This window comes from Perognathus longimembris, chromosome 23, assembly GCF_023159225.1.
Source record: "Perognathus longimembris pacificus isolate PPM17 chromosome 23, ASM2315922v1, whole genome shotgun sequence".
Classification (NCBI taxonomy): domain Eukaryota; kingdom Metazoa; phylum Chordata; class Mammalia; order Rodentia; family Heteromyidae; genus Perognathus; species Perognathus longimembris.
Window position 1 is genome coordinate 31,417,831 of NC_063183.1, and position 25,743 is coordinate 31,443,573.

General features: G+C 49.2%; 1 protein-coding gene across 9 annotated transcripts in view; it reads right to left on the bottom strand.

Annotated features, from left to right (window-relative positions):
- The window catches only part of Stard9 (StAR related lipid transfer domain containing 9), an 85,919-nt gene that overhangs the window by 7,621 nt on the left and 52,555 nt on the right, over positions 1-25,743 (bottom strand). For 5 of the 9 annotated variants that reach the window (XM_048332869.1, XM_048332867.1, XM_048332864.1 and 2 more), the window contains 9 exons: positions 25,593-25,664; positions 22,596-22,793; positions 18,885-18,936; positions 18,407-18,544; positions 17,738-17,820; positions 17,502-17,605; positions 12,225-12,397; positions 11,336-11,792; positions 43-9,861 (listed from right to left, as the gene is read on the bottom strand). In XM_048332869.1, coding sequence (XP_048188826.1) covers positions 43-9,861; positions 11,336-11,792; positions 12,225-12,397; positions 17,502-17,605; positions 17,738-17,820; positions 18,407-18,544; positions 18,885-18,936; positions 22,596-22,793; positions 25,593-25,664 — 11,096 coding nt within the window. The remainder of the gene's footprint in view (positions 1-42; positions 9,862-11,335; positions 11,793-12,224; positions 12,398-17,501; positions 17,606-17,737; positions 17,821-18,406; positions 18,545-18,884; positions 18,937-22,595; positions 22,794-25,592; positions 25,665-25,743) is intronic. The other 4 variants (XM_048332870.1, XM_048332868.1, XM_048332865.1 and 1 more) reach the window with 2 other exon arrangements.

A 25,743-nucleotide genomic window follows, 5' to 3' on the forward strand; every position in this document is an offset into this window, starting at 1 on the left:
GATGCCAGAGCTGAGCGTGGCGTCGGGTTCCCCCCGCCTTACCGAGCATACAGCTCCTCCCAGTTGCAAGTCAGGGGCTCCGGAGCCAGCGCCTCCCCAGTCCCACTCTGCAGCACCTGCAGCAGGGCCTCCGCCTCCCCGAAGCCACGATGCAGCTTCGCTTCCGTGAGCTCCGTGCTCAGCGAGGGCTTCCGGACCCCCATTTGCAGGGGGATCTGTTCCGTTTGGGACCACTCAACATTCTGGCTCTCATCAGGGAGTTGTGGCGGCCTCCGTCTCTTCTGTCTTGAGCTGATCCTCAGCTCCTCACTCATTCCCAGTGCCCCAGAAGAGTCATCCTGAACCCCATACCTGTCCCTCCAACTATGATGCTGGAGCTCAGGGACCAGGCACATCTCGGAAGTGGAGCGCGGCAGCTTCTCGGGCTGGCAGGCATGGGGGGAGGCCGAGGCAGGGCCTCGAGGTCCTGCAGTGTCAGCTGACAGCTCCCTCCATGAAGAGGAGGGGTCCGAAGTGGGCAAGGGCTCTGCCGGAGCACTTCCCTGACATTGGCGGGGCTCCCCGCTGCTCAGTGAGCCTGGCTCTGCATAAGCCAAGTTATCAGCTGACCTGTGGTTGCTCGGGGGTGGAGATGGCTGTCTGCTCTGCCCCTCGGTGGCGGCCACAGGCTGCAGCTGCCCAGGGCACTGCCCCTGCCCCGGGATGCCGGCTTGGACACTGGAGCTCTGCTGTGGGCTGCTTGCCTCAGGGAGGAGCCTGTCAGGACTCCTTTCTGAGTGCTTCTGCTCTAGACCCTGGGATTGTGTGCTCTGGGAGCCACTCAACTGATCATGACAATTCTCCATTGGCAGCCTTGAGGCACTGAGAACCAAGTGTGGGCTGAAGTTAGGCTTCGGGTGGCCTTCAAGGGGGGGCGAGGAGGGGGCAGAGAGAGCCAGAGATCCCAGAGGGGGACCCGATTCCTGGCTGCTTGCGCGGAATGTGAGGATCGGCGAGGTGGCCCTGTCCACCATGGCACTCCCGGGGCCCGGTGGCTTCTGGACACGGGGCTTGGGGGGGACATCTGGGGAAGTGGGGAAGAGGCCTGGGGAGGGAGGAATGCTGGGGCTGTTAGCTATGCCAGGGCATCCTGGCTGGGAGGCAGGGGCCAGAGCAGCTTCAGGAGGTGGCATGGGGCTCACAGAAGGGAGGCTCTGCTCAAGAGATCCTTTCTTTAACCGCGGCTGAGACGAGGGTCTCGGTGGGCTCCGCAACCTGAGGTGCGGGCTTTCTTCATGAAGATCTGGGGAGGCTGCCATCTTTGGTGGTGTCTCCTCTGTCTCTCTCTTCTCAAGCGCCACTGGGACAGTGTCTTTTCCTTGAGACCTGTCGGGGGCCAGCACTTCAAGGATCGCATTCACTTCCTCAGCCTTGGCCCCTGGGGCCGGGACGGGAAGGAGTGGGGAGATGAGGTCAGTCTGGATGTCTTTATCCACAGTCGTCTGAGTACCTCCTTCCGTCCTGAGGGCCTCCGGGGCCTTCTGTGGAGGGTAGACTTTGGTCATGTGCTTCCTTGGGGCCACATTTGGCTGGGAGAGGCTTCCGAGCAGCTGCGAGGTGCTGTGCAGGAGCTGTGAGAGGTGGACAGACAGGCTGTGCATGCTGCTCCACGAGGCCAGGTCACAGGCCGACACCGCGTCCGAGTCAGGCTGCGTGGAGATGTCGGTGCAGCTCCAGCGGAGCCTGCAGCCCAGGGTCTGCGTGCCTTGTTCCAAGGTGCTCAGCCTTCGCTCCCCGGGGCAGGCCTCTTCCACAGGAGCGGCGGAATCCTCCTCAGCCAACAGGAGCTCACTCTGCGGACAGCTTGCCACATCACTGCAGGCCTGGCAAGGGAGTCTTCTATTGGTAGCTGAAGTGGGGGCCACTCCGGTGCCAGTGAGGACATAGGGATCCCTCAAAGAGAATGAGGGATTCGGTACTTTCCCAGCCTCAACCCAACTCTGGGCATGCTCAGAGCTGCTGTGCACGCTTGACAGAATCCTGGTGTGGGCACTGAGCTGGGAGTCGAGTGGGGAATTCGGGTCTTCAAGGCCATTGTCCACGCTGGTGCAGTGGGCCATGGTTGATTGTTTCTGATTGAACGGGAGATCCGCTGTACTGCCAAACACATATTGCTTCCAGCCGATGCACACAGATCCCTCTGAAGACGAAGGAGGGACAGAAGGATTGCTGTCGTTGCAGTCAAGGGTTGACATCCCTTTGTCCACTGGAGAGCAGTTCTCTGGCCTAACCTGGGCCCCTGGTTTCTCTGGCTTTCCCTGTGGAGGCTGTTCCAGAGTGCCATACATGCAACAGCTCACACAGCTGGGGGTTGGCATACACGAGTGAGTGGGGGATGCAGGGTAAGGAGGGATGGCAGGTTTCTGGGCCCTGTGATCAGCAGGGCTACTGTCCGAGTTAGATGAAGCTGTTTGATTGCCGTCCTCAGCCCTCGGACATGCTCTTGCCATTGGCTTTCTTGAGGAGCGGCGGCTGGGACGCAGGCTCTGCGTGTCCTCCTCTCTAGGGGAAGGATGAGCCGTTAGCTCCTGAAGGGACCGAGATGAGCTGATCACAGAGAAGCTGGGTCTAGGGGAGGACTTCCGGGGTTGGGGAGCAGAGAAGACGGCGATTATGGGATGTGAGTGCCTGTGCTGAGGGGCGGGCTGCTTCCTACTGCAGCAGGACTGGCCAGGCCTCTGGGGAGCTGGCTGTGGAACTTCAGTTTGCTCCAGGGGCACAGAAGCTGTGTCCTCAACACTCTGGGATACAGGGCCCTTCCTCAGAGCCACCTCGGCTCTCCCAGCATCTCTAACCTGATGGCGGCACAAGCCTCCTTCATCAGAGGGCGGAGGGTTTCTGCCTGGGGCAGCTTCTCCACCTCCAGATGGCTCATCCCTCTGCTGCTCTTCTTCCTCCCAGCCACAGTCAACCTGAGGACTGCACCCATGGTTTAACCCTACAAACGTGGCTTGGGGATCCAAGGACTTAGTGATAGGCTGTCTCTTCTCTAAAAGGGATCTGATGGAGTTTTCTAGCAATCTGTGCTGTTCTTCTACCGCCAACTCACTCTCAGCAAACCCTCTGCTTCCATTTGGGCTGTGGAGGCCCCAGGATGTTACAGGTGATTCTGGCTCCATGTCAGAGGCCAGTGCATGCCGGTCACCTACAGAACTGTCCGTCGACGTCCTCAGTGACTCCGAGTATAAGCCGTTAAGTTCACGGCTGCCTTTCTTCTCGGAATCCCCCACCAGCCCTGAGCGGCCATCAGCAGCAGAGCGGGGTAAGGAACTTGCACTGGCACGGGGAGTGAATGGAGAGCTACAGCCCCAAGTGTGAGACATGGCAGCAGCTCTGGTGCTTGGCTCAAAAGTATTGCTGTCTCTTGGCCCACGTTCTACATTTATTCTTTTAAACTCATGGCCACGTGCCAGGGGCACGTCGGGCTCCGTGGAAGAGCCCTCTCCTGCCTCATCCATTTCACACAGCCTGGAAGGTTCTGGGAAGGGCGAACGGCGAGCCCTGGCAATCCCTTTCCTTGGGTCACCATCTCTGCGACACGGCAAAGGGGAAGAATGGAAGGAACAGACGTTTGCAGTAATAACAGCACTGTCTAGGGGTTGGCAAGGAAAAGTCTTGCTCTCTTCCTCCCGCCTGGATGAGCCAAGTGGCCCGCTATGTTCAGGGCTCCCTAAGACAAGGCTGTCTGAAGTCTCACTTTGGCATAGACCTGGGGCCTCCTCCCCAATGCCCCTAGGATCTGGTCTAGGTCTCGGATGTGGTAAAGTTGGCCTGGGAGTTTTGCTGCCAGTCCTGCAGGCTTGTGCCAGCATAGACTCTGTCTTCTCCTTCCACTTCACGTGTTGCTGTGTGCGCGCTTCCATGTTGACCTTTCTCAGAGCTCCAGCCAGAATGGCAGGGTGTTTTGCACTTGTTGCCACTTCTTCTAAGTCGGTGGAGGCCTCAGGGCCCTGGATGGAATCGTCACGAGGCCCTGAGGGGCTCGAGGCACTGTGAAAATCACATACCATAGGTTGTCTTTCAACGTGGGCTTTTTTTCCTCCCTGTATGGTCACAAAGAAGCTGCCAGAGCCACTTCCATAGGGCGATTCTGGACTCTTTGACTCTTGCTGCCCAGGCCTGTTGTCCCAACTTCTAGAAAAGGTGCCCTCTTCAGTCTCCCATGCAGCTAAGTGACTCTGCCTCTGTAAAACCCCCTCAGGACCATGACAAGGGCCCGGAGAGGGCCCCCTCTTGTCCCACTCCAAGGCCGAAGAAAGCCTGTGGGAGGCCCAGGCATCAGTACACGAAGGGTTTCTGGGTGCGGCTTCCTCTGCCCCTGTGGTTTCAGAGTCAGAGTGACATACAAACTGTTCACTGGCTTCCCGGAAGTGCCTCGGTTCTCCAGCATGGCCTTTGTTGCCAGCGGCTCTGGGAGATGAAGCCCCTGAATGATGCCTTAGCCCTTTGTCCATTTCAGGATCAGGCAAAGGCTGAAAGTCATCTTCACAGAGAAGGGTGGCCTGCGCTTCTGGCTTATCAGGTGACCGATGTCCTGGTGTAGCAGACAATCCCTGTGCTTCACCCTCATTCCGGGTCCTGTCCGACACTTGTAATGGGTCTATTTGCCAGCATCTGCCAGCGGTGCCTAAAGAGCATTCAGGCTCTAGTGACATTTCATAGTAAGGAAGGACTGTCCCCAATGTGGCAAAGTCTCTGAGCTGCTTTCTCTGGGAAGTTACCTGTCTGATCTCCTGCAGGATGGCCAGGCACAGGGACGCATGGACCGAGGAGTCTGACAGCAGAGGCTCTGTATCAGGCCCCTGTGGCAGGGAAATGGGTTCTGAGAAGGCAAGGCTGGGGGACTCTTGGTCTTTAGCCGCCTCTACCTCCCCCTTTGCCTCCCCACTTTGGTCAGTGTCCTCTTCTAAGAGGAAGCTGACCTTCTTTTCAAGCCGCCCAGAAATTCTGCTCAAAGAACTGGCTCTTTTTCTTTTTACAGCTGCCTCAGTTTCAGATCCCAAATCTTCCTGGTTACTAGAGGCCACCAAAGTGATTCTGTGGTCCCTCCCTGGGTCCTGGGAGCTGGTGCTGGATGTCATCCAGTCCTCTGTCCCCAGGGGAATACTGCTGTCTGATGTAATGGACTGGTCATCATAACCCATGGGTATGGGTATCTCAGACCCACGCCAAGCAGTGGGTGGTGTGGAGAAGCCCCTTGCAACGCTTCCCTCGGAGATCCTGGTCCCTCCACTCTGGTCCTGACACCCTACCCTGGTTCCCAGGGGACTGTTATGAATCTTCAGCATTGTAGGCAGAGAGTCAACTGAAGAGGTATTTAGAGTATCAGAAGCATGAAGATGGTTTCTGGCTGACCTTGGAGAAACCAAGGGCAAGGAACGATTCCTCGGGTCTTGATGAGAAGTGACTGTGGAAGTGTCTGTCTGGGTTGGTATGGGAGAGACAGTCTCCTGGCTGGAAACGGTATCCAAACAGTGCTGGCTTGGATTAAGACATTTCTGAATCTTTATTAAAACCATATTATTTTCTTTCCGTGGGCTCCTTCCACTTTTCCTGGCCATTTGTTCAAGTCTACCTTGAACTACTGGGTCCTCTGGCTCGGAACTACTAGAACATTCAGCAATTTGATTCTTCTGAAAACCTTTTACAGTCTCTAGTTCCTCAAAACTCTCTAAGTCCCAAGTCTGCTCTTTGGAGTTTGCGGATTCTCTTCCCAGGTTCGTGTCGTTCCCAGACCCCTCTAGTCTGGTTGGCAAAACTCTCGCCAAGTCATTCATTCTCCCTGGGTAAAGAACAATGTTGGTGCACTCCCCATGGGCTGTGCCTCTTCCTGAAGGGTCACATGTGCTGCTGGAGGCTGTGTCCAACTCTATGCCAGCCGTGTGAGCGTGCACTCCTACACACTGACAGTCTTGTGCACATTCACTTGACCTGAAGGAGCTCATGGTGATCTCATGGTCACCATGAACCTCTACTCCCCCAGCTCTGCCATATCCAAAGATCGCATCATCAATCTGTCTTGGAATAGATGGCTCTTCGTAGGATGAATGGCTTCCAGAGCTGCCTGGCCTCAGGATGTGACCAGCCCTCCTGTGGCTCTTCTGGTCCTGGGACACAAATTCCTTACTGACTCCTGGTATATGGGAAGCACGAAGCCGAATACTCTGCTGGGATTCAATTTCTAAGATGCTCTTTTCTAGTTGCCTTACACTCCTAATTAGCTTATCCATTTCATCAGCATTAGTAACATTTTGCATCTGCGTCTTTCCCAAAGGTTCTTTGGAGTTTGTCCTTACTGGTGACCTTCTTGGGCCCTTGTATCTACCAGGGTGTCTTTTCTGAGAGCACGTATCCAACTGTACTCTTTCACAGGACTCCTCTGATCCTGGGAGCTTAAACTCTTCTGGGCTGTCTTTGGGATAGAGAGCTTTTCCAAGAAGTCCTGTTTCATTCTTTCTTTCCCACTTGTGGGCTGGAATGTTACCCTGGGCCATGGTCATTTTTATCCTAAGCTGGCTGGACTTGGGCTTCAAAGCAGCAGAGGTTGTCAGTTGCATGTTCTTTTCCAGGCCTAAATCAGTGGTTTCATGGATGAAACCAGACCTGACTCCAGAAGGAGACTGTCTACCTTCCTCACAGGCCTGGGCCTGCAGGAGGGCCGCACTTGGGCCCTGATCTTCTTCCCCTTCGGCCTCAGATTCTTGAATACCAATAAAAATCTTCTCAGACCCAGAGCTGTCTAGGGAAGCACTGCAGAGGCTCTGTGTGGAAGGCTTTTCTCTCACTTCATGCTCTATGTTTACAATTCCAACTTGACTTTCAAATTCACATATGTGTGTGCTGGTAGAAGGGACATGATGTCTATTATGAGCAAAAAAACAATAAACAGAACTGTGGCTTTCTTCAATATTTCCAAGGCATTTCTCTAGCTTTTCAATTGCTTCCCTAGTACACAGATCAACTGCCCTGTCTTTTGTTACCTGGTGAAATGAAGCCATCTTGGGATCACAGCTTTGTGATGACATTGACAAACTATCCTCCAGATGAGGTTCTTGGAGGTCTTGGTGGCTGTGATGAAAGCCCCAGGCTTCTCTAGGAAGTGGGGATGACACCTGGACTTCTCTGTAGGCTGGAATCTCTAAGGCAGTTTCTGTCAGGGCATCTCTGCTCTTGGTTACATAGAATGTTTCCAGGGGGGGTGGCTGCAGAGAAGTGGGAAAGGGGTTCCAGGGAGCAGAGTGGAGGTAGAGCTCCGGAACTGATGGCGATGCAAAGGAAACGTTTTTGAGCCTTCCACCTGCTTTTTCAGAGCTCTCTTGGCAATCACTCTTCTCTTCCCACAGGGGAGGATGGATGCCTTGACTTAATGGTCCCACCTGACCTTCGTTATTCTTCCTAAAGAGAGCCTGGTCTGGGAGCCAATCATCTGCTTTGGTGGCTGAAGAGACATCACTGTGACAAACTTTGTTTTGACAGAAATGCTCATCAGAGGAAGCGGTTAGTACATGTTTCCAGCTACCCTGAAAGCACTCTTCTGAGTTGCTCTGTCCCTCGTACGTGTCTGTCACGGAATGTGGTACCTTGTTTGCTGCGGTACGCATCTGTGCGTGCACTGATGCTGAAGTCAGTGACTCCACATCTGCTGAATATGCGCCAGTGCAACTCACTTCTTTGTCACTAGCGGTGAAAAGGTCAGAAGCACTTTCTAACTTTATACTTGAACTGACCTGGTCCTTCTCTGTTCTCAAATGCCTGGTTCTAGAAAGATGGACTAGAAAGTTGTTGACATCTACACTGCTAGATACCCCAGGGTCAACTGGCAACTGAGTATCATCCCCTTTTTTATCAGAAGCTTCAACCAGGGAACTGGAATCTTCCTCAGAGCAGAAAAAAGCTCGCTTGAGCTCTCCCACAGCATCCAAAACAGGATGAGAGAGCTCAGAGAGGTACTTCTGCTGAAGTGTATCCCAGGCTCTTTCGGGAAGGCCACCTACATGGACGAATGAGGCGGCAGAGGCATCCTTCACACCTGCTATACTAGAATTGTGGGAGACTTCAGAGCCACCCAGTTGGGTTATGACAGGAATTTCTCCGCCCTGAAAGATGCCTGGATGAAGAAGCCTTTGCATTTCCCACGCTGGCAGCTTGGGTGCATCCAGAGGAGAGGCTGGGTACACATCTCTTGCACCACAGGGCAGCTTAGGATCTCCCCGTGGCAGTCTGGAGCTGGCTGGCAGAACTGCGTCTGCACCTAAGGGCTTTGGTTCTTCCATCGTTAGCCTGTGGCCAGGCTTCTCCTCAGCAGAGTGCTGAGCCTCCTGGATGTCAGGACTCGAACATAATGAACCCACTGCTCCTAGGGGGCTGCCAGGATTGATCTTAGAGTCACAGGAAAACCAGGAATCCATGGACACGAGTGGGCTCCCTCTTAAGAGCTGTGTGCCTTGGGGAGAGCCAGCTTGCTCAAAGCAGCCTGTTTCCACCTCTGACTCGGGGCGCTCACAAGGGGGCTCGAAGTGAGGATCGAGGTAACATGAGCTGCTAGTTGGTAGGACAGCATTCAGCCTAGCTTCTATTCTGTGACTGATGAGACCAGGCCTGGGTGTTGCCTCCTGGTCCACTAGAGGAAAAGCTGAGTTCGGGAGGTGCCAAAAGGTCTCTGCGGGCATCTCATCAGCTGAACCAAGGCAAGGTTCTTCTTGTTGATCTTCCCCCAATTCTTCCTCAGCATCGATCAGGCTATCCAAGGAAAAGCTTCTGTGAGCCCCAGCACATGGACTACAGTCTAAAGGTGTGCAGAAGCCTCGCAAGGGGGCTGGAGTTCTAGTCCTTGGGTGGTCATGGTTGATGGGGTGGTTTTCCCTTAGAAGTTCTTTTGGGTGTTGGTACCCATTTTCAGCCAGTGAATCCTCAGATATCTGACTGTTGTCACTCTCAGAGTTCTCTGGCTCAGGGAGAGTCCACTTCCCCTGAGGGTCCTCTGGCTTCAGGGGCTCCCTTTGGGCTTCAGCACAGGCACAAGAGAGAGAATCCACTGAGTAATTGCTCTCTGAGTCAGACAAATCATTGTCTTTTTCACTGTGATCCACTACAGAGCTGGAATCTGGGAGTGCAGTCATGGTATCTGGATTTCCTGAGTTAGGCTGTCTCCTCAAAGGATTACCATGAGGCAAATGGAAGGACTGTCTGGCAATGTCTCTGACCCTAGCTGCTAGTATTTTGTGTTGCCTTTTTGTTGTCCTGTTTGGAAAAGTTGGTTTGGATTTGGCCTGAAATGTCTTGGTCCCTTTTCCATGCCCAGCTGCCTGCTTGGGTCCATAGGAATAAATGGGGCAGCAAATGGCTCCCTTAGCAGCCTTATGGGTCCCAAGGTCCCACTCCTTTTGCCACTCAGCTTGTGGGCTGATAGAGGCTGCTAGTCGCTTAGCACTCCCAATCTGGATGGCAGGGGTCAAGGTCTTCTGTCTGTCCTTTAGTTTTAGCTTGTTCACTGACTGGCACACAGACATTAAGCCCAGGGATGCCATCTGACAGTGCTGTTGACCTACTCTCTCCACTTCCTGGATGTCCACAGACTCGCGGTTGCTCACAGTGAGGCAGGGGTCTGGGGTGGAGGTTCTCTTTGTGCCTGAGGCCCCTCTGACCCAGCAGAGCTGCCCCTGGCCTGTGAGATGGAGGTTGTGCTTGCACAGATGTCCTATGCTTGGTGGAAAGGAAGCAGCCTGGTGAACTGGATCTGCAGGTGGGCTTTTGTCTGGTTTGTGGTGAGCTGGGTCAGGCATTGGCGGTAATGTGGTAGAGGGTTCCCAATTCAGGAAAACACTGTGGAGACAAGGAAAGCCATCTCAGAAAAAGTGAGAGGTCGAGGCTGGGGATATGGCCTAGTGGCAAGAGTGCTTGCCTCGTATACATGAAGCCCTGGGTTTGATTCCTCAGCACCACATATATAGAAATCGGCCAGAATTGGCGCTGTGGCTCAAGTGGCAGAGTGCTAGCCTTGAGCAAGAAGCCAGGGACTGAGTCCAAGGCCCAGGACTGGCAAAAAAAAAAAAAAAAGAAAAAAGAAAAAAAAAAAGTAAGAGGTCACAGAGAAATGTGAACTTCCCATTAGTCTTCCTTCTAAGAGGTTACAAGCCAGGCAGATGTCACTGTGTTAAGGGTCGGGAAAATCTCAACAGATACAGAAGGAAACCATGGATTGCCCTGGCTCTTTGAGAGAACCCAGATACATAGTGTCTTTTCTTTTTTTTCTGGTCCTGGGGTTTGAACTCAGGGTCTAGGTGCTGTCCCTGACTATTTTTTTGGCCAAGGCAATACTCTACCACTTGAATCACACCTCCATTCCTGCTTTTGAGTGCTTAAATGGAGATACGAGTCTCTCAGACCTTGCTGCCTGGACTGGTTTTGAACTGTTACACACAGATCTCAGCCTCCTGCATAGGTAGGATCATACGTGAGAGCCACCAGTACCCAGTTCAAATTTTTTATCTTATAAAAAGTTGAGCTAGGGCTGGGAATATGGCCTAGCGTTAAAAGGCTTTGGGGAATGGGAAGGTGGGAGATTCAGCAAGTTGCTGAGTGTGGTCTAAGTTTTAGATTATATCAAGTAATTCAGCAAGTTGCTGAATCTGAGTGATATGTATACCAGTCTCTCAACTTTGAAAAATTTCCACAATAAAATGCTTTCAAAGAAAAAAAAAATCTGCCTAGCATTCTCAAGACCAAAGAAGTGAGCAAAGGTAACAACAGCAAGATGTTAACTGCAAGCCTCCTGTGGGCAAGGCCCCACATTAGCCTTTGAGGATGCAAGGAGGACTAGGACCCAGGCCTCTGCTCCAATAATCTGGGAGCTATCCCCTTCCCAGCAGTCGGGAGTGAAAGGGAAGAGAAATGAGATCCCAAAATGAGCCTGTGAGTTGAAAACTAACTGACCCACCACCAGGAGGCAGGGAGGGCAAGAGAGGGAAGCAGACTTGGGGAGAGATGAAGAAGTCTGGTTTGAGGCAGGGCGAGACTGAGGTGGTAGGATACATAAGGAAATGCACTGGGACATCTGGGTAAAAGGAGCAGATGAGGAAGAGGCAGAGATCCTTATCACAGGACGCACGAGCTGCCTCTCTGACGGGAGGGAAAAGGGAGGACCCTGGATCTGGAAAGATGCACCTAGAAGAGAAGCCAAAGGGAGAATGGCCATGGGGAAGGGAGGAACACACAGGATCCTCCCCTTCACTAAGTACTGGGGACTAAAGAACAATATCTGGACTGGGTGCTTCTAGGTGACAACTGCAGGCTGTACCTGTGTAGCTGGGGCAAGTGCTGGCTGCAAAACCTTTCGACACCCAAAGAACAGCAGCTTGCCCATGTGCTTCTATGTGGAGGCACGGGGACTAGAGGTGTCTGGCATGGGGACTTCGAGGGGCTGTCATCCTGAAGCCAGCATGATGCTCTAATCTGCTCCAGTCTCCTTGGGGCCTCCTGTAGCCTCTGGTTCCTAATGATTCTCTCCAGGTGGAATGAAGCCTTTTTGTGCCAGATGCTCCGTTCTGCTGCCCGAAGAGCGAGTCTCCGCAGAAACTGCAGCCGCACCACCCTCTTCTGGCTTCGGACCGGTGGGGATGGTGGAGTCTCAAGATCTGTTTGAAGCCAGGCATCAGGTGCCACTGAGGCCTCAAGTTCTTTCCCTGCGCCACGGTCTGCCTGCTGCTTCTGCAAGCTGGCCAGCCAGGGTTCTTGTCTGAGCAGCCACTGCTGGTCTGGGAACCAAAAATACCCAAAGAGAAGGTCAGCACATGCTTCTTCCTCTGTAGCTGGCACTTAGACTCCGCCAGCCAGGGCTGCAGCTGGGTGGAAAGGGCTGGCGAGGGTAATGGTGTTAGAGGAATGGTGACAGGGAAAGGGACAAGGACCCCTAGGCCTCAGTACAGCAGTGGGTACAGGCTAAAGCAGACAGAAAAGCATGGACAAGCATGACAGCAAGGCATAACTAGGAGGTCTGACATTCTGAGAGGCCACAAGGAAGCTGGCTCCCTTCTTATTATAGCCCGTGGTCTCTAAAGAGAGGGAGAGAACGTCTAATGCCGAAGGTTCCGTCATATCATAAAGAGAACAGGAGAATACAGAAGGCTGCAGAAGCATGAAACTGGAGAAATTCAGCGAGGTGGACACATCAAATGGTGGGCACTTACTGCCTTTGGTCTGTTGGTGGACACAAGCCTGGCCAGATTCCTGTTCCTTCTCAGCTTGGATCTGTCCTGCTAGGATTTGTTGCCTTAAATCCTCCACATAGTGCTGTTGTTGCTGACTCTCTCCATCCGTTGGTGTCTGGTGGTTCCTGCCATGTGGCTCTTCCAGCAGTTTTCTGTTACAAAAGGGTCCAAGGTCACTCAAGCCAAACAAGCTGAGGACCAATTGGTGGCAGTCTAAGTCCCTGAATTCAACAGGGTAGACAGAGGGCTAAACTTCAGGCAGTTTGGGACAAGCAGACCTGGTGTCACAAGCAGCGTGTGATGTCACAAGTGCAGGAGGGAGAGCAGTCAGGAGGGGGGGCATTATTTATAGCTGTGTCTCATATAGACAAATTCATTTTGGTTAAGGAAATCACAGGGAAATAAAACAGATGTGTTTTAAAAAAAACACTAAAACATCTAGCTAAATCAAGAAACTTGGTCCTTTAAAATGAAAAGGCTCTAGTGGTAGAGTGCTTGCCTCACATACATGAAGCCCTGGGTTTGATTCCTCAGCACCACATATACAGAAAAGGCCAGAAGTGGCGCTGTGGCTCAAGTGGCAGAGTGCTAGCCTTGACAAAAAGAAGCCAGGGACAGTGCTCAGGCCCTGAGTTCAAGCCCCAGGACAGGAAAAGAAAAAAAAAAAAAAGCTTCTGCCAAAAATCATGGTCAAATGCTGAGTACAGCAAAACTACAGAAATACCAGGCAAAACCTGAGGGTGCCTAGAGGGCGGGGTTACTTCCCTTCCCTCAACTGCAAGAGAAAGCCCCTGCCACCTGACAGCGAGAGGCAGCTCTGCTGAACAGCGAATGTACATGGAGCCAGACTGTTGTCTCTGACAGAAGACCCCAAGACAGCTTGTCTCAGGAAGAAAGGATTAGAACAGGGCTGAAAGAGTTTTAGACAGCTAGGTGCTGGTGGCTCACACCTGTAATCCTAGCTAACTCCTCAGGAGGCTGAAATCTAAGGATTGTTGTTCAAAAGCCAGCCTGGGCAGGAAAGTCTATGACACTCTTCCCTCCAATTAACCACCAGAAAACTGGAAGTGGCTCTGTAGCTCAAAGTGGTAGAGCATTAGCCTTGAGCAAAGAGCTCAGTGCCCAGGCCCTGAGTTCAAGCTCCATGATCAGACAATAATAATAATAATAATAATAATAATAATAATAATAATTTGTAAATACAAACAACTATACATTGTTGTGATCTTTTACTCTGTCTCTAAGTTCCTATTTGACCTTGGACCAATCAGAACATTCCTCTGGAAACTCAGAGCTTCTTGCATGTTGACTTTTACCTCACTCACACATCATCTTTTTTTGCTTTGTTGTTGTTTGGAGGTACTGGGACTTGAACTCAAAGCCTTGCATTTTCTCGCTTGCTTCATTGATGCTCTGTCACTTGAGCCACACATCCAGCCCATGCTGTTTTCTCAGGTTATCCCCATCCTTGTCATTTAGGTGTCCAAAAAAGCCAACTGAGCCAAGTACCAGTGGCTCATACCTGTAATCCTAGCTTCTCAGGAGGCTGAGATCTGAGGATCACAGTTCAAAGACAACCCCAGGCAAGAAAATCCATGAGATTCTTATCACCTGGGACAGCACCCAGGCCCAGAATTCAAGTCCCACCACTGACAAAATTAAATTTTAATTAAATTAAAATTAAAAAATAAGTAAAAGAGTCAACTGCATGGATACTTCAGAGTAGGGATGGGAGGGGAGTATCTGGGAAGAGTCAGAGTCTGCAAAGGCTAACCAAAACACCAGAATTAGGCTCACTTTGCCTAGCTCTAAGCCTCTACAACTCTCCCAGGCCATCATGTGGAAGGCTTGATGCTAGAACCAGATTTCAAGTAGTATGAGACATATGCTCAAAGGAATTACATTCTTTTCAGACCACTACTTGCTATAGTATGGATCCTCAAGGTCCCCCAAGGCCTACATGTCGAAAGCTTGGCTCCAGCATGGCGCCATTGGGAAGCAGTGGAATCTTTAGGAGGTGGGGCCTAATGGAAGGAAGTTAGGTCACTGGGTAACCCTGGCCCTTCCATTTTTATCTCTATTTGCTGTCATGAGGTGAAGGCTTCCTCTGCCCTATACTCCTGCCATGATCTGTTCTGTTCTGCTGTCACAGCTCCAATAAACAGATACTGCCAACTGACCATGGACTGAAACTTTCTTTTTTTTTTTTTTTTTTTTGGCCAGTCCTGGGCCTTGGACTCAGGGCCTGAGCACTGTCCCTGGCTTCTTCCCGCTCAAGGCTAGCACTCTGCCACTTGAGCCACAGCGCCGCTTCTGGCGGTTCTCTGTATATGTGGTGCCGGGGAATCGAACCTAGGGCCTCGTGTATCCGAGGCAGGCACTCTTGCCACTAGGCCATATCCCCAGCCCTGGACTGAAACTTTCTGTGATCCAAAATGGACCTATGGGTTGGGGATATGGCCTAGCGGCAATAGTGCCTGCCTCATATACATGAGGCCCTGGGTTCGATTCCCCAGCACCACATATACAGAAAATGGCCAGAAGTGGTGCTGTGGCTCAAGTGGCAGAGTGCTAGCCTTGAGCAAAAAGCAGCCAGGGACAGTGCTCAGGCCCTGAGTCCAAGCCCCAGGACTGGCAAAAAAAAACAAAAAACAAAAAAACAAAATGGACCTATGCTTTTTGTAAGTTGATTGTATCAGGTATTCTGTTATAGTAACATACAGCTGACTAACCTATCACTTTGAATTGTAGAATGAAATCACAGAGTATTAAAATGAAGGTCCACAAACTCTACAGTCTAGGTGTCAAATTTTATCTGTTCCCTATTTCTGTAAATAAATTTTTACTGAAAGACAGTCATGCCTATTTGTTTATATATTATCAAGGGCAAAAATGAGTAGTTGGAACAGAGGCCAGACAACCCACAAAGCCTATACTATCTAGCTTTTAGAAAAAAAGTTCACCATCTTTGCTATAGAAAAAAATTACAATTTTTCAGTCAGTGAAGGATGCACAGGTAAGATAAGTAGATGGGGAGAAATGATAGAGCCCTGGGAAGGAGATTGTGAGATGACTTGATATCTAATGAATCCAAGGTCCACACATTTGAGCAATTGTGCTTAGGGGAATACAGGTGCTGACTGCCGGGGAAAAGTCCAAATGCTCACAACAGAATATCCAGAAAGGGAAAAGATACTGCCTATTGCTCAGGAGGCTAAAGAGTAGTGATAGCCAACTGGATATAAAACCAGCCATTGCCAAGCCAAAACAGTTAATGGAAAACATTCAATATGTGTGTGTTGTTACATGTCATGCCTATCTTACTGCCCTAAACTTTGGCCACAGAACTGGCTGGATTAAACATGAGAGCATCAGAAGATCCTGGACAAACCCAGCTAAGAATCATTGACCAGGGGCTGGGGATATGGCCTAGTGGTAGAGCGCTTGCCTCGTATACTTGAAGCCCTGGGTTCGATTCCCCAGCACCACATATATAGAAAATGGCCAGAAGTGGCACTGTGGCTCAAGTGGCAGAGTGCTATCCTTGAGCAAAAAAAAGCCAGGGACAGTGCTCAGGCACTGAGTTCAAGCCCCAGGACTGCCCCCCCCCCCAAAAAAAAATCATTGCCCACCAGTTGTAAGAGGTAGGTGCTGAATTTCCTGACATTACTGTTTCTTTCCCAGGCTGCCACTCCAATCCTCAGATTTGCTGTTTGCGTCCGCAGCAGCTATAAGTCCCTTCCTACGGCAGCAGACCTCCAGGGAGAGGCTGTCTGGGCTGTTGGTAAAACACAGCACATTTACCTGAGATTCCCTGACAGGGTTGGTCACAAGGGCTCTGCTAAACTCATCAGTCAAGTTCCCAGAAAATAGATGAAAAAGAAAACTTCACCCTTATGGCACATTGTCAGGGTATATTATCAAGGGCAAGTCTTCATTCCCTGCCAGTCAAGGGACCTTGAATGCTAGCATTCCTCCATCTTGGGTGGGTCTAGCATCCCCTAGCCACTGCCTGGTCACTTGCTTGTAACGCCTCCACGGATCCCTCCATGTTTGTCACTGGTAGCCCTCCACTGCTACCACAGGCAGCTAACTGAACAACAGTGGCAGCTGCAGCAACAGTGTTCTAAGGTGTTGACAGTGTTCTAGTCTTTGTTTTGTTTTTGTTGCCAGTCCTGGGGCGTGGACTCAGGGCCTGAGCACTGTCCTTGGCTTCTTTTTGCTCAAGGCTAGCACTCTACCCCTTGAACCACAGTGCCACTTCGGCTTTTTTCTATATGTGTGGTGCTGAGGAATTGAACCCAGGGCTTCATGTGTACGAGACGAGCACTTTACCACTAGGCCATATTCCCAGCCCCCAGTGTTCTAGTCTTGACTTTAGTTAAGCCCCAAATTTCCAAATGGGAAAATGCCAAGAACATAGGCAATGGTTTTCAAAGACAAACTCATCTCTAGTCTAGATCACTGACTGCTACAAGGAACAAAGAAGGGCAGACCAGCCAATTTCTTCTACCTCTGGATTCAGTTCCGGTCCTCACAAATGCTCTCTGGAGAGACAAGTGAAGGAAAGGGAAAGTGCAGGACAGGGCAAGTTTGGAGCCAAACCCATCCAAGAGGAGGAGAGACTCATAGAGACGCTGCCACAGATCCACACCGCGAGCCCAGAAAACAATCTGCATTCACTCTACTCTTATATGTTCCTTTGCCCAATCACAACCTTGAGTATCCTTGAAATCTGTGTGGAAGCCTCCATGACTCTGTACTCACGCACTCTGCTAGCCTGCTAATCCAGCATTATGTGCATAATGCCGAGATCTGCCACTCGCTTGAACAATGGCAATATGATTTTGGCTCAAAGTTTTAGCAATTTCAGTCTATGGTCAGCTGGCTCTGTTGATGTGGGGCTGAATGTCATGGTGAGGAGTATGAGGTAAGCAAAAAGGCTCACCTCTTGGTAGACAGGAAGCAGGGAGAGGGACAGAGAGGGGCCTGGGACAAAATAGAATCCCCCACGTACATACCCCGAGTGATCTACTCTTACAGCTAGACCTCACCTTCTAATGTTCCCCAAACTCCCAAAACGTTAGAGATCAGTTCTTCAATGTACAGCCTGTCTGAGACATTTCATACTCCAACCATAACACTTAGCCAAGTCAGTTCAGGCAAAGCTCACTGAGACTTTGGCTACCATACTAGTCTCTTCCCTGCTCAAGCAAGTGAGAAGGCTCCACACCAATATAAAAATCTGTTTCTTACCTTTGCCTCCAAAGCACAGGGCAGAGACCCAGCCGGGAGGCAGTGACATCTCCATCCAAGTCCAGCCATTCCAAAGAGCCGCTGTTGCAGACAGCCTCTCCAACCTGGCACATGCAGGAAGACACAGTGAAGGTGCTACCATCATCCCAAGCCAACAGAACAGGTCAAAGCTCACACTTCTCCCCTAAGAAGAGCAGCAAAGCCAGCAGCGGCCTAGAAACTACAGCCAGGCTAACCTGCCTTCGCTGGCGCAGGAGAGCGGCCTCTGCTGGGTGACTAAACCGGAACTTGTGCGCTTTCCCCAGGGTGATCACGGCTCCTGTGATGTGAGACACATGAGAGTTGAGTCAGCAGGCCGAGTTCTGCGTGCAGGACACGGTTCTGTGAGATAAAAGTCATGTCCTCAGCAAGTCGATAATTTAAGCTGAGTTGGTATGTGGTAACTATAAGTCTCCTAGCATACACAGGGAAGTAAAATAAACAGAAGGGGCTCTTGAACTCCAAAGAGAAGCAAGCTGAGTTCCAGGTGGAGCAGCTGGGCAAAGCTTCATGGAAGAAAGAACCTAAGTTTACTGTCAAAATACAGAAAGAATTTTGTAGATTAATAATAGTAGTTAACAGTAGTTAACAGTAATAATGACATATTTTTACTATGTGCCAAGGATAGGACTCATTTAATCCTCACAATGATCCTATTAATATCTCTAAGGTACGGACAAGGAAACTAGGATGCGGAAACCTTCATAAGGACAAAGCTAACAATACAGATGCAAATTGCAGAGTGTTCTCCATTCTCGGGTGAAGATGGTGTGAAGAAACTTCAGATCTCTGAGTACAGAGATTGATGCTTAAAGTCTGCTGCTCCACCATTCTTCCGGCATCAGCAGGGCTGCAGACGGTCCTACCTTGGGTCAGACGACAGGCGGCAGTGACCTCTCGGCCATTGACTGTGCAGCGTGCCCCCTGAGCAGGCCGAAGAATGACTACCCCACAGGCGCTGGTGATTGTGCAGTGGTCTCTCTCAATCCACTGACCCTGCAGGACTACAGAAGAGGTGGTAGTCACTAAGGTGGGGAGATTTCCCAGGGAAACTCCTCCAGCCAGTGAGATCAGAATGTAACAACTGCATGATCTCTCATCCTAACAAGAAAGGAAGAAGCACCATCTGAAGCCACCTAAAGCTAAAAAAAGTCTTCCACTAAGTTTCTGCCTTCCATGTCCCAGGCCTAAGTGCAGCAGCAGCAAAGGAAACAGACTCCTCTCCACTCAACTCCTCAGAAGAAACCTATGAACAAATAACTGCCACCAAGTGTCAGGTGTGTGCGTGCGTGCACACGTGTACGTGTGTGTGTATGTGTGTGTGTCTGTATCACTGTCACTTACCAATGTCCTGCTCCTGATCTGAGTCAATCCTTCCTATTTTTGTTGTCCCTTCCTGAGGGGAGAAGAAAGCCATTTTAATAAGAATTAAAACAGATCCAGCCCTACCCTCAAATTAGAATCTGAATGTGAGTGTTTTCATTGTCTCTCCCTCCTAACCCCCTTTCCATCCCAGCCTTTTCTAAATCAGTTCTTTGGCTCAGGCTGGTTTTGTTTTGTTTTGTTTTTGGCCAGCCTTGGGGCTTGGACTCAGGGCCTGACCACTGTCCCTGGCTTCTTTTTGCTTAAGGCTAGCACTCTGCCATTACTTGAGCCACAGCGCCACTTCTGGCCCATTTTCTGTATATGTGGTGCTGGGGAATGGAACCCAGGGCCTCATGTATACAAGGCAAGCACTCTTGCCACTAGGTCATATCCCCAGCCCTGGCTCAGGCTATTTTGACTCTCTGCCCCCCCACCACTCTACAGCCCAGGGAGCCTCTGGAAGGGAGAGGCAAAAATAAGATAGGAACATCCAACAATCAGCCTTGCGCTGGTGGCTCATGCCTATAATCCTAGCTACTCAGGAGGGTGAAAGATATCTGAGGACCATGGTTCAAAGCCAGCCTGGGCAGGAAAGTGTGAGACTCTTATCTCTTATTAATCACCGGAAAACCAGAAGTGATCCTGTGGCTTAAAGTGGTAGAGTCTTGAGTAAAAAAGCTCAGGGACAGTGCTGAGGCCGGGAGTTCAAGCTCCATGACAAGGGGGAAAAAAAATTCAACAATTGCTAGCAAACTGCTTTCTATCCTCCTGTAGCCTGGAGTTAGTGAACAGCCACAGTCATTGGTCAGAAATTCCCTAATCTGAGGAAATGGGCCCCGGAAAGGACTAAGGTTGTGGTCCAAATTTGATTCAGTAAATGTCAGAGACAAGTGGTTTTGTCTGTACTGGTCTTGGGGCTTGAACTCAGGGCCTGGTGCTGTCCCTGACCTTTTGTGCCCAAGGCTAGTGTTCCACTCCCAGTTTTTGGTGTTTAAATGGAAATAAAGAGGCTCATGGGCTTCCCTACCCTGCCTGGCTTCAAACCACAATTCTCAAATTTTAGCCTCCACTTAGCTAGGACTACAGGTATGAATGACTGGCACCTGGATTTTTTTCTTAAGAGATTTGTGGAAACACAGGACGTTACCTTCTTGTTTGCAGATGAAGTGTAACACACACCAGATTCTAAGAAGAGTAAAGCACAAGTAGGAGAAAAGCACCTCTAGAATAAAAAAGGACTGGAAGAGAGTACAAGAGAGGAGGAGGAAACTGGAGTTAGCAACAAGTCACTGGGTTGGTAACTGCTAAATCTTTGGCTCTTGGATTATGGGGAATCTGTTTAAGATTTGAGGAAAGCAATGACATGGCAACAAATTACAAATTTTACTTATTTTTAATGTATTTTATGGTTATTATAAAGGTGATGTACAAAGGGATTACCTTTTTTTTTTTTGGCCAGTCCTGGGGCCTGGACTCAGGGCCTGAGCACTGTCCCTGGCTTCTTTTTGCTCAAGGCTAGCACTCTGCCACTTGAGCCACAGCACCACTTCAGGCCATTTTCTGTATATGGGGTGCTGGGGAATTGAACCCAGGGCCTCATGTATACGAGGCAAGCACTCTTGCCACAAGGCCATATCCTCAGCCCGGGATTACCTTTTCATAAGGTGATGGGTACATTTCTTTTTGGATAATGTCACCCCTTCCTTCACACTCTCTATTTATTTACTTATTTTTTTAATTATTCATTATATTATTATTGGTGATTGTGGTCATTGGACTCAGTGCCTCACACTTGCTACACAAAGTACTCTACCACTTGAACCATATCTCTGTCCCTTTTTGCTTTTGGACAGAGTCCCCTATTTCTGTTTTTGTTGTCCTTCTACCTATGCCAATAATACCTTTGGGTATTTAGATCTGTTAAGTCAAAAGCAGACAATCACTTTCTGCACAATGTTTTCCCAATGTGCCAGAAAAATAAGCGACTTTAACTTGTGTGTACTGTTCTGTCTCTGATGGCTCCCCTAAGGGCTAGGAACAGAGACAGCTTTGCTACAGTCTCATTTCCACAGGGAGCACAGAAGAGCCTGATTTCTCCAGGGATAACAGCCACTTTGTCTATCCCCCACTGATGCTTTCTTTGTTCTTTTTAAATGTCATCTGGGGGCAATTATGACAAGTAGATTCTCAGCACTGAGATGCTGTCCATGTGAAACGTAGTCTCTTCCACCAGAATTATCCTCCAATAAAAGGACACATTTGGTGATGACAACTTATCTACCATGGATTATTAACTCAAATGATTCATTTAGAATAGGAATGGTGGGTGCAATCTCGGCACTGAAGACGATGAGGTAGGAAGATCATGAGGTCTAGGCTAGCATCAAAAAAATAAAAGCCAGGTATAGTTGTAGATATGTGTAATCCCAACACTTGGGAGATGGAGGCAAGATGATATTTAGTTCAAGGCCAGCCTGAGCTATACAGTGAGACACTACCTCAAAACAAAATATAAAAAACAAACCAATAACAAAAAATAATGACCTACGTGACAAAAGCAGATAAACTGGTCTTGTTTGGAAAGCCTTAACTTTATTCTATTTCCATTTACACCTACTTTCCTCCATACCTCCTCAGCCCGCTCTTTTAGACAATCCCTCATGCTTTCAGCTTCCTTTATCTACTCTCTCCACTCTTGCTTTTATAATAAAAGATAGTGATGGAGAACTGGGAGGTGCAGGGTTTTATTTTTTATTTTTTGGCCAGTCCTAGGCCGTGAACTCAGGGCCTGAGCACTGTCCCTGGCTTCTTTTTTGCTCAAGGCTAGCACTCTGCCACTTGAGCCACAGCACCACTTCTGGCCATTTTCTGTGTATGTGGTGCTGAGGAATCGAACCCAGGGCCTCATGTATACGAGGCAAATACTCTTGCCACTAGGCCATATTCCCAGCCCCGGTTTTATTTTTTATTGTTATTTGGTGCCAGTTGAACTCTGGACCTGGGTGTTGTCCTTGGGGTGTTGTTGTTGTTTTTTGCTTAAGGCTAGAACTCTGTTAGGCCACAGCTCTACTTCTGGCTTTCCTGAGGCTACTAGAGATAAGAATTTCTTGGACTTTCCAACCCAGGCTGGCTTGGAATTGCAATCCTCAGATCTCAGCCTCCTGAGTAGCTAGGACTACAGGCATGAGCCACTGACACCCAGCAGGGGGTAGAGTTTTTATTGATTTGGGGGCTAAAGTGGGAAAGCGTGAGAAGAAAAATTATTAGTCTTTTGAATGCCACTATCATTGAGCAAGTTGCATTTGTAGTTTAGGAGTGTTGATGGTATTATTTTTCTGAAACAGGGTCTTGCTATGTTGTATAGGCTGGCCTCAAACTCCTATCTCAGTCTCTCAAGCAGCTGGGACTGCAGGTATTCACCACTGTGACTGGCTTATGCTCATGGTAATTTTGTGGTCAGATTTTACTCTCTAAGACTGTACTCTTACCCTTTAGAAAGCCAGAAAAGAAACATTATTCTTACTTTAAAATGAAGAAATTAAGATACAGAGAAGCAAAGCAAATATTAGAAGCCCAACAGTACAACTGCAAAATGAATCACTGCTGATTTCTATCTGCCTACTCCACTTTCTCTCCCGCATTCCTGGAGCCAGTGGCTGGGGAAGGAAAGTGGTGCCACAGCTCCCTCACCTTGAGGTGATAGAGCACCACGCCTGTACTGAGCACATCGTCCTCCAAGGCCATCAGGTGGGGCAGACTGGAGTCGATGAGCACCCCTGCCCTCTTCTTGCTGATATCCAGACTGTAATGCTCCATGAGGGTTTGCCAGTCATCCCACTTCTGAGCCCAGTCCTTAATTAGCTCGTCCACCTGGAGATGAAAGATGACCTCAGACACCAGTGCACAGAGCAGACAAATTAAAAGGTCATGCTGACCTGTATCCCCCAGCTACTGCTTTCTCACGATCTCGTGACCCCACCATTACATCAGGAGCCTCACAGAGGTCTTGCTACCTCATCCAACTGTGAGCAAGATCTCTGTGTTTTGTGAGCTTTCTTTTTCTTTCTTTTTTTGCCAGTCCTGGGGTTTGGACTCAGGGCCTGAGCACTGTCCCTGGCTTCTTTCTGCTCAAGGCTAGCACTCTGCCACTTGAGCCACAGCGCCACTTCTGGCCATTTTCTATATGTTTGGTGCTGAGGAATCGAACCCAGGGCTTCATGTATATGAGGCAAGCACTCTTGCCACTAGGCCATATTTTTTAATTGGCATTATTGTGCTTATAATTTTCCTTTTCCCTTATTTCGATGTGATCCACATTTGTGGTTGCTTTTATCATCTGACCCTTCTTTCCAAACATGTAATATCTTCAGTTGTAAGTTATTTAAGGGCTATAATGTTAAATTCTTGAAACCAATAGAAACAGCTGGATGTTGGTGGCTGACAACTGTAAACCTAGCAGGAAACATGCCCAGGTTGGCTTTGAACTGTGATCCTCAGATCTCAGCCTCCTGAGTAGCTAGAATTACGGGAACCCAGTTTCCATGAGACTCATCTCCAGTTAACCACCAGAAAACCAGAAGTAGAACTGTGGCCCAAAGTGGTAGAGAAGTAGCCTTGAGCCAAAGAGCTCAGGGACAGTGCCCAGGCCTTGAATTCAAGCCCCACAACTGACCAAAAAAAAAAAAAGAATGTAGAAACTACAGGAGAGCTGGGGTGAATCTGGACCCCTGGCATTGGAGAGTGACCAAGAACTCTGGCTTACAGTTCAGCTAACTTGGCACAGATCCCAGTCTCCCACTCTTTGTTTTTCTTTTTTTATGCCTGGGCCTTGGACTCAGGGCCTGAGCACTGTCCCTGGCTTCCTTTTGCTCAAGGCTAGCACTCTGCCACTTGAGCCACAGCATCACTTCTGGCCGTTTTCTATATATGTGGCACTGGGGAATCGAACCCAGGGCTTCATGTATATGAGGCAAGCATTCTACCACTAGGCCATATTCCCAGCCCCAGTCTCCCACTCTTATAATACCTACCATCATATAAGGGGCAAGTTCAAGTCAGGTGGCCTATATAATACAAAATGCTAATGAGCATAAAATAATTTTTTGTCTTTTTAGCTCTTCTTATTGGAGAGAGGTATTTTCTCAACAACAAAACTGTAACATATGGCCAAACAAAAGGTTTCTGACAAACTCCTGGATGTGTGATATACTCCTGACATTTAGTTAGAATAACAAAATGTGGTCATGGCCAGATTATTTAATAATGCATCATGATAATTCTACAGAATATAGGAAATTGGAAGATCTGCTGTAGGACCTAAATCTAACCTGTGACCATAAAAATTTGACTTCGTTTTAAATGTCTACTCGTATTACTTTTTCAAAATGTCTTGTCAGCCTATCCACTTCTTGTTTTCCCTCCTATTTATCCTATATGTAACCGTCATATCGCATACTTACACATTATATATACATATGTAAGTACCCTTACACACTCCTTTACTGTGTCACCAACTTGATTCAAGAAGCTATTAAGCTTATAGGCTCATGCCTATAATCCTTATTACTCAGGAGGTTGAGATCTGAGGATCACGGTTTGAAGCCAGCCCAGGCAGAAAAGTCCCCAGGAAACTCTTATCTCCAATTAACCACTCAAATACTGGGAATGGCACTGTGGTTCAAAGAGCACTAGCTCAAAAGAGTTCAGGGACAGTGCCCAGGCCCTTAGTTCAAGTCCTATGACTGATAAAAAAAAAAAAACGCAGCAGCAGCTACTGATCCTGTTTACTTCAGGTTCACACCTTCACACCTTCCATCTGTGACTGTTGCAGCCAGCCTCCTCTTCCCAGTATGCACTGCCACATGTCCTCTCATACCACCTCGCCCCCTCATCCTACGGCTTTGCTTCTGTTATCTCTCCCCACCCAAAATGCCTTACCCCTTTTTCCCTATCTAACATTTGTCAGTCCTTCCCATCTAGTTCAAGGTCAGCAGGCCTCTGGCTGCAGCATATGATATCAGCTCCAAAAATAAGTTCTTCTTTCCCCAAACTCTTTGAGGCACTTGACAAAACACACTGTTCTCTAAGCATGTATATACCTCGACTTCAAGCCACTCAAGGGCAGGACCTCATTCTCTCCTGCAACCAAAGAATACATGTTGGTTGACTGATTCACGGACAGGAAAACAATTTCCCTAGATATCTGGCACTATTCAAAAGGAGTTATGAACCCCTGAGAGAATAAAAGAGTCAGCAAGCCAGCTCCTAGGGCAAATACAACCCCCACTCAAGGCTCACTGGGACCAACAACAGTCTTTTATTTTCCCCTTTTTGCTGGTCCTGGGGCTTGAATTCAGGGCCCTGTCCCTGAGCCTGTTTTTGCTCAAGGCTAACACTCTACTGCTTGAGCCACAGCTCCACTTCTGGCTTTTTCTAAGTGGTTTACTGGAGATAAGAGTCTCATGGACTTTCCTGCCTGGACTGGCCTTGAACCGTGATCCTAAGATCTCAGCTTCCTGAATAGTTAGGATTACAGGCGTGGTCTACCAGAGTCTGGCTCTAGTCTTTAAACTCATATATATCCCTTCTTCTGCAGAAAGAGCAGCTCTAGACCATGGAAAATGGAGGGAGACTAAACCTGTTTCCTGAGTGATGTAAAGCATAACTGGTTCTACCCAACACACTCACCTTCAATTCATTTTGGAGAACTAGTTCCTTCAAATTTTCATCCTTTTCATCGTTCAAAGAAATGATGTTCCTCTGCACAAAGAGAGAGATGTGCTTTGATGTTTTCTTGGGATGAATCGCAGGTAAATTCCACCCTTATACTTGTGAAGGA